Raw genomic sequence first — 19,507 nt, 5'->3', positions numbered from 1 at the left:
AGTTTGGAGCTCAGGTGAAAGGTCTATATTGGATATATAAACTTTGGAACCATTAGCATAGAAATAGTATTTAAAGGTAGGTGAGATCACCAAGGCAGAGTAGATTGAGAAGAGCTACAAGGACTGGGTCCTGAGGCACTCAAGTATTAAGAGGTGGGAAAAAAAGGTTAAGAATCAACAAAAAAGGCTGAAATGAAGCAGCTAGTGAGGCAAGGGGAAAACCAGAAAGAATATGGTATCCTGGCAGCCCTGTCTTTTCCTTCTCTAATATCTGCTCTTCTCTCAGATCTCAGTCATTTTATTCCCCAGTGGTATTTTGTTCCCCAGACTTGGTAAGGTGTCTCTTCTAAGTGCCCCCACAGCGTCCTGCTTTTAATACTCTCTTAGCTATTGTGACATTACATCATAATTGCCTGTACTTGTTCATCTCCTTCTCTGAATTATAAGTTTCTTGAGACGATAAATCAAGTTTATATTCTCATAGAATATTTCCTGAAATTAGCATGGTGCTTGACACACCATAACTGCTGAATACAAATTGGTTGACTTGAATGAGTAAAACCCTTACTTATCTTCTGGTTACAGACACGTTACTAGTGTGATAAGAAGAGTCTACTGTGATTCTCTATGCCATTAATACCACACATACATTTATTTTATTATGTTTATTTTTCTATGTAACCATTTGGAATTTTCCAGCATTAACTAGTTGGTGTGTCTCATGGTTGTGATTCAGGTAGAGGAGGAAGAAGAAGGAAATGAATATTTATATGTATATACCAAGCATATATACCAAGCATGACTTCCATATGTTAGTTCACTTAAGAATTTATTTAACCCTCATCATGAAGTTGGGAAGAAAGGTATAATTAGCTCCATTTTACAAAAGGCAACCAAAGTTTAGAAATGTTAATTAACATCTAAGATTATTCAATAGGTCAGAGCCAGGTATTAAATATATGTAAAATCCTTGCTTATCTATCTCTATATATTATACAGATAGATATATAAAAAAGTAAATATATATACACACACACACACACACACACACACAAATTACTGCCTTGGCAAAATAAAATAAATGGCTACTTTTAAAATATAACTATGTTACTTACTGGAAAGTATAGAAGCAGAGACCCAAAAAGGATCGTTTCCAACAGGATAAGTCCCGATGCCCTGATGCTCTAAAAAACAAAATGGAAATGCCATTGTTAGACTTACATTTCTAGGCATGGAAGAATTTATACTATTGTAACAATGCTTCAACCAGTAGAACAACATTCTTTGGGGAAAAAAAACAAATGAAAACTGGCTGGTATTTCAGACAGGTGAACTTAACTAAAACACACAAAAAGACTGACTATAAAGGTGATGGAAGACTTAATGATATTTCCAGTGCCTTCGTGGAATTTCATTCTCTAAAATTTGAATCAATGAATAGTCTAAGCATCTGAGAACGTTATCTACAGATCCTCTCAGTCTAAGCAATTCACAGACACAGACCTTGCCTGTATTTCTGAAACATCAGCTACAAGTGCATATTGAATTCTATCCCTAAGTCATTTCACAAATACCTACAGGATGGTTTTGGTGGATTAAACAAATTTATGCACAAGGTCTTAGCATCTCAGTGATACATTTCTCACCAGGTCAAAATATAGTCCCCAGAATTCACTAATAGAGCTCCACTATGTGAATACCAGAAATCACGTTAAATAACAGAGGACTCTTACTTTATAAACATGCTTAAATTATTCTTCACTCAAAATTCAAAAGAATAAGTTTCTTATAAACTTATTGTAGTTTTCAAATAAATTTCCTGAATTTTCAAAGTTTGCTAAGATATTTTGTTGAACTCAATATACCATTATCTTCCCAAAATAAAATGCTTAGAGCTGTGGCAAGAAATAAAAGACTAAACGATCAATTTTATCTTCTAATAATACATTTTGCTTTGATGAGTTCAAATATCAATATAAAGTAAATATAACAATTAAGAATACAAACACAAAACGAGGTCATCCTAGAGTCCCTGTGTTTTGACTAAAAGTACACAACATTACACCTGGTGCAAATATTTATCTTAACAGGAAAATAATTTGAAGTAGTAGCAATTAATTTTTCAACAACATAAAGAAGCTGAAAAGCCAAACCACAAAAGTCCATTACTTAAAAAGAAGTATCAGATAACTGGATAGTCAGAGGAAGAAAATTCTAATTCTACTTCCCAAACTCTGGATAGGACATTGTTAGATACATAGAACCCATTTATGTAATCCTTCAAAAGAACTCAGGGCTTTTATTAATTTAAGAATCTGGGAATGGAGAAACAAGTTTTGTCAGTGAACAGACTTGATTATTCCAGAGGCTTCTCACTGTTGATCTTTATTTTTAGCTGGCAGGTGCTTTTAGTGAGAAGCAAGTTTTTATCAGCAAGCCTTTAAATAGGTTTTTGCTGGTAGAATTTCCAAGATGGCAAATTACATTCATACATAATTATGAACAATCTATGGTTTATTTTTTAAACTTTCCAAGAAAATGACACTGAGAGTCCAAAATATTATATCAGACTGCTTGTGAACAACATATATTGTTTGAAAAAAGGGGGTATAAAAGGAAACTGCAAGGCTTAATGGAAATAACAGACTTTGGAGTTAACATCATCTCAGTTTGAATATGAAACAACTACTCACAGTTAGGTGACCTTAAACCTCAATGGCCTCATCTGTAAAATGGGTTTCCTAATCTTTACCTTATTAAATCAGACAAGTTTAATAACATAAGAAGTATACAAAATGGCTAGCATCGTGCCAGATACTTAACTAGTAGATATGTATTTTTCAAGGTAGAAAACAGCACCCGGATGATACACTTGAAAACCACAGAAGTACAAGTAGCCATCAAAAATTTTTTAATGCTGGGATACAAAATGACCCTAGAAAGAGCCAAAAACCTGGGGGGTAGGGAACACAGCAGTTCTTTTTTTAGGGCCATTAGGTTTTTAGCTGTGTTACAACCATCGCTGCCACGTAACAACAGTGGTGATGGTACATGCCCTTAGGTATTCTCAGAGCAAATAACCTGTCTCTTTTTCAGTTGGAAATGTTGAGAAATCTTCTTAACACTTCATTGCCATGCTCCTAGTGGAGTACAGGAACCCATAATTTCAAATTATAAATTGGAACTCCACTAAGTGGTTCAATAATCAAAAGTAAGGCCTGTTCAAAATGTACACTTTTCATTTCAGAATATTCTCAGGCAGAGCTGGCTTCATGGCCGCACAGAATGAGCAGGTACCTAATAGGTGAGACTTTAGGGACAGAGAAGAAACCTCACACTCCCTGAAATATTTGCCCATTTTTTTTTTAAATTGGTACTGGAAATTCTTTTAACTAAAACAAAGCCTTTTATTTTGTACTTGGTGCCGAGGGTTAATATACAAGTCTTGTAAGTAATACACGGACTTCAATTCAAAGTGAAAAACAGAAATCTTTTCCTTAGAGTCCAAACGATACGATAAGGAAGGAGAGAGGAGGTGCTAAGTGTGTAAGCGAAAGAGGAAGGACTGAAAACTGAAGATGGATGAGGGCGATAATGAGCAAAATAATGGAAGCGCCTCCTTCAGAATTTGGCCTGAGATAGAAATGGCGGTATGGAAGTCTTTTTAACCAGAGTTGCTAACTGGGAAACTCTTGCAAAACTTCCTTAAAAGATGATCAACAATATACAGTATGATTCTATTTATATAAAACACATATACACAAATCAACACCATACATTTTCTCTAGGTATACATAAATATATCAGATACGAGTCTAGAGGATACACCAAGCTGATAACAATGTTTTCTTCTAAGGAAGTGAATAGATTTGGAAATATTCTGGATATATTTTAATTTCTTTGGAGCTGTAATCATACATTGCTGTATAATACACATTTTAATAATTAAATAAAATTAAAAACATCATCCAAAATGTGTCAATTCAATTATTAGAAAATTCAACATTAGGTATCATAATATGCACAGAAGTCTAAACAAAGCCTTTCTTAACTAATATCTACTTAAAAGTTTTTATTCGGTACCAGCTGCATTATTAAATTATCCAACATTATATTTGTGATACTTATAGATGAATATCAAACTGGGGGAGTTATAATGGAGCCTAACTCTCTGGTTTAGAATCCATAATGCCTAATAAATATAATTCCAGAGTTTACAATATAGGCGAGCAGATTCCATCGCCATTCCGGAATACTTCCCCATTTCTCAAACTTTCAGAACTGTCTTATGAAGGTTTATAACAGTCAGACATCAAAACTGTGAACCAAAGAAAAGGGTTAATCTTATTAGACCAATTTTATGAAATTGTGTCAACGTCAATTTCTAAATTCCATAATCTTTGGATGCAAAGTACAGAGGCATAAAATGAAGCACAGCTGTCGCAAGAAGATTTGCTCAGGATGTAAGCACCCAGAGGAAGTTAAGTCACTGGAAGGAATAAGATGATGAGAATGCTGAAGCCTGATTTTTTTTTTTTTTTTAATAATTAAAATGGTTTGTCATTATTTTCTTGATTCTACAGGGACTAAGGACTTCATTCTCTTTTTAAACATTTTTCACCACTGAGGAAATTAATATGCTGTATATCTTGCTAAAACAGTGTACTTATTTGGGACTGTAGTCAATTTCTTCAGCTTTGTAGCAATTAAAATTTATTTCTATTATAAAAGGAATCTCTGAGTATGAAAATATTTTTATATAGCTGAACCTCAAAATGTATGATGAAAACATATGATAGAAACAGGACAAGATTCTGAAATGAATGCACTAGCATCCATTTGGATGATTAACCAAGACTCCATAAATCTATATCATTTACAAAAACAATTAGCCATGCTAGCATGAGCTGCACTTTTTCTTTTAGTTCTATTTCTATAGAAAAATCCATGGACAGAAAAATTATAAATGAAACCTGACAAACACCTGATGAAATCATTACACAATAATAAATCGCAACTAAGATGGAAAAGGCAGTCTTGAAGAGAATCCTAGCATTGAGAAGCATGAGGAGATTACTTTTCAATAATTCTACTTACAATTATATAAATAGATGAGTACAAACTACATCCAGTTTGACAGATTACATGCAATTCGTTTATCTCAAGAAAATCTGTGATTAAATGCCAAAAAAAAACAACCCAATCAGATATAGAAAAATTTGTCAAGGAACAATTCCCCAAAAATGTGGTTAATTAAAACCAGTATCAGTTTTTCAGAATTCTCAGCAATAAAAATGGTACAAAAAAGCAGAGGAATATGGTCAGGACACAGATTCCCAAAGGGAAATATAAATAATTAAGAGAATTATCAACTCATGGAATGAAACACATAGGCTTTATGTCCAGGTGGTTCGAAATCTCAGCATTGGCAGCTTAGTAGCTGTGCAACCTTGAGCAAGTTGCTTAACCTTTTGAGCTTCAGTGTCTTCATTTATAAAATGGGTGTAACGATGTCCACCTTGCAGTTGTGTTGTAAAGATTAGCAATAATGCTGCCTGGCAAAGAGCAGAAACTCAGTCAATGGTAGTTGATCATCAGTCTTTCAAGGACTGACAGAGGATGTGAGGTCAACAGGCTATCTACTCTCTCTCAGCTGATGAGTGACAGAATAACGTCCAGTCATCCACAGTGGCTGACTCCCAAGTCAGTGCGATTTCCGCGGTACGTCCAATCTGACCCTCAGTCGTTAATCTTACCCAAACTAAATGGAACGGAACTACATGCTATAGTATAATAACAAAAACATATAGCACTACTACAGTATTTAAAAATAAACTACAAGTAAGGGGTTTGGTTCACATGTTATAAAGAAATGTAATAGTCAATTTAAAATTCCAGACAGTTTTATGTAAAACATTACCAGAAACTCTCACATTGCCTTAACTAACTAGGAATTCTTTCTAATTTCCAAGGCTTTACAAGAAAGCCCATTTTTTGTGATAGGATAATTTGCAGTGGAGCTGTTTTAAGACCATTTGGAAAAATAAGTTTATCCAAAAATAAAGTCCAGAATAATATATTACATAGTTTCATATTTTAAAAAACCAGTACACTAAATAAAGAGAAAAATTAATGCTATTTTACACATGTGAAATTAGAAATAATGTTAGTCATTATTAATATGATTTACCATTTCTTGCTGGACAGAAATTTATCATGACTGCTTTTGCAGGATTTACATGAGACGCTTGCCAATTCACTTTGCTTTGTCTCAGATAATGCGAACATTTAGAGGTGTTTCCCCTAGTGTCTGTCTTTCAAAAGTTCAGTGACTGAGTTTATGGCTCCAAGTTCATGATTCTCACTGCAGCTGCAGAGGCAGAATAATTTAGATGCATAGGAGGGAAATGTTTGGACAACCTTTACTTAGCCAAGCTTATCCTTTGTGCTTATGTCCAAAACAATTTAATACCGAAGCACTTCCTATCAGACTTTTTCCCATCTGTCAGCCCTTTCCCCTGTTAAGATGCTACTAGAATGCATTCCCAAAATATGGATGATCATGTCCTTATTTGTCCTCATTTTTCCCCTGGCTTCTTTGCAAAAATATGCAAAAATAGCTGCTACTTCTCTATAATTTATTTGAAACTTTCAATTCCTTTTTACTTTCAATACTACTAAACAGAGTAACTCATATTTCACTTAATGGAGATAAATGCTCTAAGTGTCAAAAAAGCATACAGAAGTGAACGGCACATACTAAGATATTAAAAAAAGACTCTTGCCTTAAGAAGAAATATTGTATATACTTAAATAAAGTGGCATGAAATTACTAAAACAAAATACGTCATTTGCTTAGACTTCTTTTATTGATTAAAGGCTGTTAAGATTAATTGATATATTTTTCAAATAAAAATAAGATCACTGAAAGAACAATGAATTCCTTCTCATGAAAAAAATCCTAACGAAATGATAATAATTAAAATCTAATATGTTAAGTATTACAGAGCCAGTTTCTTCATGCCACACTTTCTGTCACCTCATCCAGGCCTGCCCTCCTCAAGTATGGCACATATTTCAAAGGAATTTCTTTATTCTTCCTTACCCCAACTTCTAATTTCTTCTATGCCTAAATCTTATCTACCAGTTATACACAAAATGGATACAATAAACGCCAAATAGAGTGTCAGTGATTAACATTAATTTAATAGTTGCTCCTCCGGGTAGAATTTTGAAGACAACAGTTAAAGTCTAAAGGCAAAAATCTTGAACTCTAAAGGTTGAGAGAGTGAGGTTGTCAGCACAGTGGGTCTTCTGGTACCCCCAAATATCATTGTCTATGAGTGTTTCCTCTGAGACTGTTCCTGTATGGAAGCCAACCAAGGTACCTACGTTCAATCAGAAACTGGGATGCAGATGTGCCTTTTAGAATGAAAGCAACCCCATCATCCTCATCTTCTGTTGAAGACGTTTTAAGGAAGCAATTCATATTTCGAAACAGTCTTTCCTTTCCAGTTGTGCATTTAAATTCCACCAAGGATAATTCTGTGTAACTACAACTACCACATGTCTGTAACGCACTTAGCCTTTGTTGGGGGCAGGCTAAGCCAGTAGCTTCACATCCCTTTATTCGTTTCTTTCTTTGAACCAGAAGTTTCTACAATAAGGAAGTGCCTTTGAAATCTCCCTCTTGTGATGTGGTAGGTTTCCTGACAGGCTGTGTAGGTGTGCCTTCATTGTCCAGAACAGCAGCTCCCTTCCACCTCAACAAATAAACTCCATTCACTACGGTTGTCTCTTTGTTTCTTTTTTGGCTATATTTTTAAGACCATGAAAGAGATATAAATGCATAAATTCTGGGAATAAAAAAAGCCAACTTGCAGGAAAGGGTTGACAAACCAGAATCACTGTACTGGGTAAAACAGGGACTTAGAAGTATATCTGGCATTGCTAGTTTGCTCAATCAGTGGCATTTTCCCCAATCGAAAACACCTCCTGACTTTAACAAAACATTGATAATAAAAGTGGTAATAAGTAAAAACGACAATGATAAACAACAATAATATCAGTCATTATTCTAGGCACTTTATATTAATAACCCTCGAAAAAAATTTAATCCTCACAACAAATATAGGGACTATTATGATCTGCACTTTGTAAATGATGACCTGAGGTTAAGAGGCGTTAAAAACTTGCCCAAGGAAATGGACAGAACCGACATTACACAGTGGTGTCACTCCATGTTGCCTCTATCACTTTCAAAATCCAACTCTGTAAAGTTGTCATTTAAAACAGCATCTGGATAATGCCTCCTGAAGCAACCTTTACTAACCTCCCACTGAAATATAAAGACACATGTGAAATAGAATATCACAACCCCGCTGTGAACAGGGAATTCAAAGCAGAAATACAAATAGAAATAAAAATGTGAGAAAGTATTATTCATCCTCACGAATAACTGGGAAATAAATGGAAATTATATTATTACAGTTATAATCCATTAGATTGAAAAAGTTAAAAAGATTGATACTATCAAGCAGTGGTTAGAATGTTGGAAAATAGACACTTTCATAGTGATAGAAATACAAATTGATGGAGCCTGTGAGTAACCAGTTTTGAAGTGTTTATTAAATTTTAAGTGTCCACACTTGATTATACCAACTCCACTTCTAGGGGGTTTATCCTTAAGGATTACTTGTATGTCTGCACATAAATATATACATGAGGATGTTTACCAAAGCACTATTGGTACAATACCTGATCAAGAAGCTGAAACAATCAGAATGTCCATCAGTAGCAGAGAATGAAAACTGTGGCTCATCCACATGATGTGGTACCAGGAAGCTATTTAAAAAATGAGAAAGCAATATATGTACAGGCAGGGAAAGCGCTCCAAGGACTTTATAGAAAAAATTTTAAAATAAAAACCCTTTATTAGTGAAAAGCATGATATGAGTGTATATGCATGTATCAAACCCTTGAGAGTACATATTTTCTGGGAAGAGAAGTAGAAGTGGGACGAAACGGGGAGGCTTTCGTGTATTGCTTTATATTTTCTTTAGTGTTAATTTTGTACAACCATGTATGCATTTATTACTTAAGTAATAATCAGCTAAAAATCCAAAATGCCCACAAAGGGAAAGAAGAAGGAAGAAAGGGAGGGGTGAAGGGAGGGAGACAGGCAGATACTTAGAGTAGGTAAAAAACAAGAACAAAATGCAACTAAACTAGAGTCTATTTATAAGAGATTAAGCTATTAGTTTCAAGAAGAGAGGTTTCCGAAAATCATCTCTAGAGTCCGGCATGTGGGAACCATCTACATTTATGAGGGAAAAGGTAAGATAACAGAAGGTTAAAAGGAAGGGAAGATAGAACAAGTAAAGTCCAGAGAAAAAAAGGAATAAACAGGAATTAACATGTAAAGAAAAATAAAAGAATCAAAATGCTAATATCTGTGAAGGTGAAGTGTTGGGTAAAAAAGCATGAGAAAGGAAAAAGAGGACATTTAATATCTATCAAAGTTATTTTCTTGGAAGTTATGACAGTCAAAAACCTGGCGAGAGCCATGTACCTCATGGCCCATGCTTCCTCACGGTCCCGCCTGGTACTCTGTTCCCCGTTGCTCACCAGGCTTCTGCCAACCTGGCCACTTCCCATTTCTACAAATGCAGTTGCTCCTACTTCATGGCTGTCAGAGCTCATCCTGCTCCCTCGCCCTTGCCTATTTCCACTTCCCACCCTTACCCTCATCTGGCTCACTTCAACTCATTCCTCAGATCTTAGTTCCATTGACTTTTCACACATTCCAGATTTTTTTGAGTGCCTTCTCTGTATCAGGCAACGAGTTTCCGAGAAGACTTTTCTGAAGTACCCAAACTGGGTGAGGTTTCCCACGTTTAATGCCCATTGCCATGAGTGGCACACTTACAACTGAGATTAATGTTGAAAGCAACATCCATAAGGATTACTCCCTAAACAGAAAGAACATCCACCACCAAGGAACTGGCAAGTCTTAGTATTGAGGTGGGTACTCTTCTTAAAACCAGGCATGTGATAAGGACACCGGATAGTAACACTGGAATTTTATATTATTCTGGAATTTCTATTAAACACAAAGAGATGAAAAAAGAAATAAGAGACAGGAAATGAGACATTTTGATTTGGCAGGAAGTTATCCAAAAAAAAATAATCTGAATCAGTCACAAGATTTAGTTATAAGAATGCTTCATGCACAGTATTATTCATATTTGGAAAAAACCAGGAACAATCCACATTCCAAAGAGTAGACAAATGCTTAAATGAATTATACTATATTCTATGGTGTAATAATATAATGTCATACAATTCAAGGTTTTAGGAGTACATTTAATGATAAAGGAGTATATAATTATAATTTGATATATAGCAAAATATTTTATATTCAATATTTTTAAACACCAAATTGTAGACTTAGGTTATTTTTACATTATTACCTAAAATGTTCAGTATTTTCTAAATTCTGTAAAGTATACGTCCTTGTATCGCTTTTACAATGTAAGACAGTTTAAAACTCTAATCTCACAAAAGATTTGAAAAGATTGAAGTCATAAAGTGATACCTTCTAGAACTGTTAAAAATTAAAGAGACTGACATTACCAAATGTAGAGATTATTTAAAACAAGTAAAATTTCCATACATTGCTAACGGGAATATAAAGTGGGAATTAAAAACTGTACAAACACTTTAGAAATGGTTTGGCAGCCTCTTATAAAGTTAAAACTACATCTGTCCTGTGACCAAGCAATTCTATGTGCAGGTATTTATCTAAAATAAAGAAAAACATTTGATCACAAAAAGACTTGTAAAAGAATGTTCACAGAAACTTTATTTCTCATTTACTGAAAAGGGCAATAACCTAAATACTCATCCAACAGGAAAATGGAAAAAACAAATTCTCTAGAATTCATACAGTGAAATACCACTCAGAAATAGGAGAAAAGTGCTGATCCACATGACCAAGATGAATTAAAAAGCTGTATATGAAGGTCTAACAATTAAGTTCGTGAACTTTATTGTAACGATGTTGCTAACATTTTTTTGATATCAGAGGATTATTCATTATGACTTTGTACCAACCGGACAAACAGTTATCCAAGTTTACTATTTGGAAGTGCTGAAAAGGCTGCATGAAAAAGTTAGATGACCAGAACTTTTCACCAACAATTCATGGCTTTTGCATCACGACAATGCACCAGCTCACACGGCACTGTCTGTGAGGGAGTTTTTAGCCAGTAAACAAATAACTGCATTGGAACATCCTCCCTACTCACCTGATCTGGCCCCCAATGACTTCTTTCTTTACCCAAAGATAAAAGAAATATTGAAAGGAAGACATTCTGATGACATTCAGGACATCAAGGGTAATACAACGACAGCTCTGATGGTCATTCCAGAAAAAGAGTTTCAAAATTGCTTTGAAGGGTGGATTAGGCACTGGCATCAGTGCATAGCTTCCCATGGGGAGTACTTTGAAGGTGACCATAGTGATATTCAGCAATGACGTATGTACCACTTTTTCTAAGATGAGTTTGTGAACTTAATAGTCCGACTTCGTATACTAAAGAAGTCAGACACAAACAGAATATATTACATGACACCATTTATATGAAGTTCTAGAACAGGCAAAACTAATCTACAGTGATAGAAATCTGAACAGTGGTCATCTCTGGTTAGGGACGGAAAAAGGTGTGGGAATTGACTGTGAAGGGCCTGAGAGAACTTTCTGGAGACAATGGAAACTTTGACATCTTCAGAGGGGTATGGATTACATGGTTATATGCATTTGTCAAACTCACTGCACCTTACAATTAAGATCAGTTCATTTCACTGTATGTAAATTATACCTTCATGAAAAATAAAGGATTTGAAAATCACACTAAGGTGGTTAAAGATAAAAATCAATAGGCCATTTATTATTCCTCAAATATCATGATGTTGGCGCCACCAATTTGGAAAACTTACCACATAAGGGGTACACTAGCAAAGAAACCTATATTACATAATTTTCTGGTATTTCTACAATTTGTATTCAATTTGCATATTCTATTAGTTTACATTTAGGCCAATGACATTTCCACATTTCTCATTCATTTACATTTATCTGATCACTTTGCAAAGATGGAAGAAAGTCCTACAAAAAAGGGAAGAAATTAAGAGACAGAAGCTCAGAGTCCTCTACTTGTACTCCATGAAAGATACATAGGGTGGTAATTAATACATAAGCTCTGAAGTCTTTATGACCTGAGTTTTGCATACTGGCTCTGCCACTTACTGACTCTGTGCCTTTGGTCAAACTCTATTATATTAGTATTAATTTTAGTTTATTTTAAAAGCTATCAAAAATTCAAGTTAAATCCAATTCTTCAAAGAAAACACTACTTACAGGAAAATGTACTTTAACTATATAACAGAAATATGCTTGTTCATTTCTCAGTGTACATAAAAATTATTTTGAAAATAGTGTCTAGAAATCTATTGTTAAATTCTGATTCTGTTCTCTTAGGTATAAACTATTTAGCCATCCAATGAGTTCTTAAATTCTGATAAGAGTGAGTTTTTGTTACCATATTTCAATTGTATTTAAATTTAAAATAACATTTTTTATGACTTTTCACCTGGTAAGTCATTTTTCTTTCTGGCCTCAGCTAATGCCTTTTTTTCAAAAGGGTACCATAAGTACAAGTAAAGCAACAAAAACCCCATTTCCATTATTAAAATTGACAGAAGATTTTGTTGGATTATCTTCCCTATCTTATCTACCACTTTAAAATATCACCACAATTACAAAAAAGAAAAAAATTGCTGATTTGTCTTATGGCTAATATAGAAAAAAATTGTATCCATTTGCTGGTGAACATTCAAATCAATCTATAACAGAATCTGTTGGTGCTACCTAGTTGTTACAATTGGTTTTTGCAGATATATTTTTAGGGTAACCCAATATAACAAGAAAATAAGTTACAATGTAGACAACAGCATTGTACTATAATCATCAGACTTGTTAAGAGACTAGAACTTAATTATACCAACCACTAAAAAGAAATAATAATTAATATAATATGATAGAGGTGCTAATTACCACTACAATTGCAATATATTGCTACATATTTAAATACATAAATGTATCAAATTAACATACTCTAGACCTTAAATATAGACAATGTTATATGTCAAATATATTTCAATAAAAAAGTCTAGAAGTTGATGTCAATAATTAAATAGGATCTTTTTGGTTCATGTAATTAAAATGACCACTAATTACATATCCAGCCATTAACATGAATGGGCCCTTTGCCAGATAAAATATTAAAATTTCTGAAATAATATCTATGAAAATCCACGGACAAAGTATGCTCTCGAGAGAATAAAGACCATCATTAAAACAGAAGGATCCCATTAATGCTAAATCAGTTCAAAAACTGTCTACACTGTATTCCAACTCTCCTATTTTTCAATCATTCCTATTGGAAGGCAAGAATCTCTCCATATATGTTTGTGGTCTGAAAGCACATATGGTGAAGGCTATTCTCAAAGACTTGCAAAATTTACAAAGATTTTGTGACTTCCTGACTCACAGAGAGCTGTGCATAGATAAAAGTTATTTTAAGGCATTTCAACACTGGTTCTGATAGCAGCAGAATAAATAAATCATTCCAAATGAATATGAAGGTAATTTGATTACTTTCTCCTCCTAAATCTTAAAATACAAATCCTTCAGGTGATCTGAGTTTTGGATAAAGATTTAGAACAGGCGTTTTCTTATCTAAACCTTTCCTTGGTGAGATACAATAGGAGTCTGCCTCTCTCCTTCATACCCCTTATCTGGGGTACCTCTTTCATTCCCATTGCACCAGTTACCACTCCCTTGTGGTAACTCAAAATCTATCTCTAGTTCTGACCTCTTTTCTGAGCACCAGTCCTGGCTACTCCAACTAGTTTCACGGAAGACTTAATCTCATCATGTCCAAAACCAAACTTGTCTTTGTCCATTCAAACCTGTCCCTTCGAAATCCCCTCTTTGGCAGTGGCTTCCCAACGCATGCAGAAAATCAAATAAGAAACCTGAGAGACATTCTAGACTCCTATCTCTCTCAACAGCATTGCCAATATCATATCATTTTTTTACTTCCTAACTGTCTTCAGAAATCATTCCTTTCCCCCACCCCTAGTGTCACTTCTTGAATCATGTTCTTCATTTCTCCTGGACACTATTACAATAGACCTGGTCTCTATACTTCCAGTCCCACACATTCTAGATTACCTCCCACATTCATCCACAGATATTTCTGTAAAACACAAATGTAACCACATCATTTTCTTTCTTAAATCCTTGTGATGGTTGCTATATATAAATCCAAATATCTTACTTCAGCATTAAAAGTTTGTTCAAGCCTCTTCCATCCTTTTTAGCTTCATCTCCAACACTCCATAAACCATATGTTATGTCCCACCATGCTCTTTTTAATCCCAGGAACTTTGCAGATTTTGTTTTTTGCCTAAAAATTCCTACGCATCTTTGAAAATTCAAATATTGCTCTTTTCTGGAAAGATGACCCTGATATCTCCATTTAGAATCAAGTGTTACTCCCTCTGTATACTAACTCCTATCTTTGTATTCACTTATTGTGTTTGTGTTTACCTTCTTTACCAGCCACTTGGAGCTACTACAAAACACCTCACAGAAGACATTACTCCTGTTACATTTTTAAAAATATCTTTTAAATATTTTTCTTTTTTAAATTAAAGTTTATTGGGGTGACAATGGTTAGTAAAGTTACATAGATTTCAGGTGTACAATTCTGTAATACATCATCTATATATCACATTGTGTGCTCACCACCCAGAGTCAGTTCTCCTTCCATCACCATATTTTTGACCCCTTTACCCATCCCCCTCCCCCTTTACTTTCTGGTCCTATTACATTTAAGAAAGGCTTTGTACTCCATCTCCATTTCAAGCTTAAACATTAGCTATGTTGTAGGTATAGTTTCCCCCAAATAGTAATACCAAGTTGCCACATAGCTACAGCAAGAATGTCCATGATTTTTAGGATGCTTATTTAGATGTAGGGAAGTTGAGTCTCCTCTTCAAGAAGCTTAACTAGCTGGAGATTCCAGTAGTGGGCCAGAAGCATATATCCTATGACTAATTTTCTCCAGTGAATTCTACCTCGAGATTACACTGATTTGAAATTTGATAATATTATGGATGGAGTTCACAAATATCCTTCCGAACAAAAAAGAAAGAATGAACTTTGGAGATTAGAATTAAATAGTGGCTTTGTTTCCCATGTTTGGTGGTGTGATTTTTTTTTTTCCAATAGTGACATTATTCTCCTTAATGTTTAATGTTTTGGTGTTTTCTCCCCTATTCTTTCATTCAACACACACACACACACACTTCCTGCTCTCCCGGAGTATTCAGTTTTTGAGGAAAGATACATGACAGACTAAAGTGGAGGTCATTGCTCTAAAGCTCTGCTTGTCAATGGGTGTAACTTTGCCTCCCCCTCAGGGTATATTTGACAATGTGTGGGCACATTTTTTAATTGTCAGGACTTGCATCTAGTGGGTAAAAAGTCAGGGATACTACTTATAACCACAACAAAGAGTTATTTGGTCCAGGATGTAATTAGTACATTCTGATTGAGTATCCCTGCTCTACAGGAAAACTATTCAGAACTGCAATAGGACATAGAAAAGAAATCCAACCAGGAATGAGAGCCTGGGAGAGGCTTTACTGAGAGTGATGGATGAGTTGAGATCTGAGAAACTGGAAGGAGAAAAAGAAGCTGTGTAGGTGGGGTGGTGATGGAGAGGAAAGTAATAGTGTCCCCAATAAAGGAATCTCAGGTATTAAGTCCCTGAGGTGCATGTCTCATCAAGTGACAGAAGAGTATGGCTGAAGTGCCAAAGGAAGCGGAAAGAAGTCAGTGTTGAAGCTGTAAGATAGACAATGCCAATCACACTGGTATTTGTAAGTACGGTTTAGGATTTTGGTCTCTATCTTAGCACACTGAACAGACACCAAAAGATTTTTGGAGTAAGTGACTGGTTTTAAGGTGATAAAGCTGAATTTAGAAAAGACCTCTCTGGCTACAGGGTAGAGAAGATACTGAAACAGAACTCAAATAAATGCAGGAGGATACCAGAAAAATCCAGGGAAGAGATGATGGCATCTTGGACCAGGATGGTGGCAGTAAAGATTTTAAAAAGTGAGTCCATTCGAGGGTGCAAATTTGGCAGGAATGTGTGACAGACTGGCTATGGCGAGTAAGAGAAAAAGAAGGGTCAAAGGTGATACTGTGGTTCTAACTTACCCTCTGATGGAGGGTGGTGGCACTCCCTGAGGCGGGAAAGAATGAAAGAGGATTAGTTTTGGCAAATCCAGAAGTTGGTTTTAAACATGCTCATATATTGAGGCACAAACAGAAATATCAATTAGGCAGTTGGTACTATGGGTCCAGAGAGCAGAGGAAATGTCTGAGATTGTTTAGGCAGAGGTATAATAGGAGAAGAGAAGGTCTAGGGTTCAATGGAACTCCAGCTGCCTCTGTTATTTATATGTGACTCTCATCTGCTGTCTGTTTATATTACATCTGTCTTATGCAGTCAAGTCTTGCAGCTTATTTCCCATATTTATCTCACTGGTGAGCCACCACTGTTTGCCTTCTGCATTGTTGGTTCATTTGTTGTTGTGCCTAACTGCTCATTTACTTTCAGGCAAGCATTTCTCTGTTTGCTTGTTTTGAAGGAAAAAAAAACACAGCCAAAACTTCCTTTCTAGTTGGTGTAGCATTTATTGTCTCTATCAGTCACTTCATGCTGCTAACACCCAAAGTAGATTAATCAAAGTAGGAGGGCTTTCTTCCATATTTGACTTCTTTTAGAATCAGCTTTCACATTTGTGGTCTCTCTATAGTCACAGACATTTTAAAAGAAATTCTCCTTTTAGCTAGTTCATGGTCTGGGGTGAACAGCTCAGGAATTTAATCTCAGTAACGGAATCCTGAACAGTTCAAACAGCCCCTTCTCTCTCCACTGTGCTCCACTGTCTCTGAAATTCACTGCCCCAAAGGAATATCTCGCCGCTTGGTTTCATTTCTCTCTGACCGAGCAAAGCCAAAAAGACAGATTACTATGATTTCTAAAAGGTTTAGTGTCTATGTGATTGTGAAAAGCACAAGAAAAGAAAAATCTCATTTCTGCTTCCCCAGATGTGAAGAATTGCTTTTAGGTTTTACCTCCAGCCATAGAAGAGGACATAAAGGATCATTTTCAAGGACATCAGTCAATAGTTCCCAATCCAAGAGGTATATCAGACATGACCATGACAACTTTAAAAATTATACATGCATAGAAACCTCACTCCAAGAAATTTATTCATAAGATGTGAGGAGGGATCTGTTCAAATTTTAAAAGGCTGCACAAGGGATTCTGTTGATTGCCTAACAGATTTAAGTGACACCCTCCCAACCTGAGCACATGAAACTTCACTGAAAATAATAGTTACTCACCATCCATGAGTGTCTAATAATAGTGTCTAAATAGGCCAGCCAGGGCCTAGCAGTCAGGAGGGTGAGAATTGTGGAACGAATTCCAAAAGCAGAAAGAGCAAACCACAAATCGTAAGAGCCAGAAGTAGGCAAAGTGGTGATTTCAGGATGCCAGCACATGCTATTGTATCACTAACTCAATCAGGTGGAGAGACACCTTTAAACAGAAGCTGGTAGCCATCAGAGCAGCACAACCATAGCTTAGTGAAGGATTTGTGTGTGCTGAATTAAGGGGGCAGAGTTGAGTTGGAAGAAAAAATTCTAGAAATAAGAGTGCTGAAGCTCAAGGAGAGAAGGCAAGTAAACAATAAATATGGATGCTAATGGTTCCCATAATAATTATGTATTAAGTTTCAACTGCCACAGGCCAATAAGGGTTATGGCCTTTTTCATTTCTTTTATTATTTGCTATTCTGCTATTATTATTTGCCTTGCCTCCCTATCCTTCCTATTTTTCATAAGAAAAATAAGGGCAAATGTTTTAGAAATGAGATGATGAATGCTACCTCTGATCTATTTTAAAGGTGGGTCCCAGAGCTAAAAATTGTCTGCATTACTGAAATGTCAAAAATGATCCTATCTGAATATTATAATCTGAAATAGAAAATAACATATACCCTTAAGAGCCCTCAGCAGTATTACAGATATGCTTTAAACTTAAATTTAGTAATATTTTATGGAGAAATGATAAAATAAATGGAAAAGTCATGAGAATGGGTAAACAAGCTTTAAAGACATTTTAATTTCTCAAAAGTCCTGCACATTTCTAGGACCTGTGATAAATAAGAACTCATCACTTTGCAAATTAGCATTATAAAGATAATTTAAGTCTCACAGATTTTGCAAAGCAAAAGAAGAGAAAATCAATCAATGAGAATCGAACTTAAACTTCTCATGCACACTCGACTTTCTTTCAAATGAAACAAACGTCTCCCTGTCAGACGTCTCTCAGGCACTATTGGTAAAGTGCTACTGTGAATAAATAAAAGGGAAAACGGAACCCCATGCTTTGCTTCTACAAACATTAACTAGCAAGCAGTGTACTAATGGAGGTGCTGCTTGAGAGGCCTTGCTTTTTCTCTTAGTGGCTATTGTAAAGGGAACCAGCTGAAGCATGGTCAGTAGTGTCTTCTCTTAAGCAGCCTAACCCCCACCTCTCAGGTGTAAGCAGAGCTGAGCTCAGAAGGGAGATGGCGGCCAAGGCTCATGTGCTCGGCTAGCATTCAATCCATTTCTCTTTTATGAAGTGTAGTGCAGAGAGACAGGAGGGGAAATCCGGAGGATGATTTCAGATCCAATATTGAAGCAAAACCCCAGAGGAATTTATCATTTTGAAATATTGCTGACAGGAACACCTAACAAAAACAGGTTCACCTTTTGCCCCCAGGAAGCCAGGTATATATATTGAGGTGTGTGGAGGATGGCACGATTTTTATAGATATGAAACAGGAAGTTAAGACAGAGCCTCAGTTTCATGAAAGCTCCTCTAAAAATCTCCGACAGAAAGAAAAAAGTGTATGACTCCTTGTCAGGGCTGCCCTTCCCGTTGCCTTAGAGCCCTGGGATCCTATCTCGGAAAAGAGAAAAAGCCATAGAACAGAAAGTACCTAGACACAAATACGAGGAAGGGAGCTCGGCACCCCCTCCAGGGATGCTGCCTGACCTCTAGTTGGAGAAACACTGATGCAGGAAATTATGAGACTTCAAAATGTCTGGGAGACACACTGCACTCCAGCTGAGCAAGATCCTTCCTCCAAAGCACTGACAAAGCTAAACTGAATACAAATTATCAGTGGACCAAGAGCTCATGGCCCAAACAAAATCTTATTTTAGTAAAGTAAAAACTTTAATAAAATTTAAAATTATGATCCAAGACAGCCACACCATGGTTCTCCAGGCCAGCTTCTCTTAGAA

The 19,507-nt window shown here is 35.6% G+C and overlaps 1 protein-coding gene across 1 annotated transcript in view; it reads right to left on the bottom strand.

Moving 5' to 3' along the window:
* GPR158 (G protein-coupled receptor 158) overlaps positions 1-19,507 on the bottom strand; it is a 391,014-nt gene that overhangs the window by 116,644 nt on the left and 254,863 nt on the right. Inside the window, exon 5 of the mRNA XM_074324946.1 lies at positions 1,116-1,184. Within this exon, the coding sequence (XP_074181047.1) occupies positions 1,116-1,184 (69 nt within the window). The remainder of the gene's footprint in view (positions 1-1,115; positions 1,185-19,507) is intronic.

Source organism: Rhinolophus sinicus, linkage group LG02 (assembly GCF_036562045.2).
Source record: "Rhinolophus sinicus isolate RSC01 linkage group LG02, ASM3656204v1, whole genome shotgun sequence".
NCBI classification, from domain to species: domain Eukaryota; kingdom Metazoa; phylum Chordata; class Mammalia; order Chiroptera; family Rhinolophidae; genus Rhinolophus; species Rhinolophus sinicus.
Note: the sequence above shows the minus strand (reverse complement) of the source record. Positions and strands in the feature narration are given on the sequence as shown.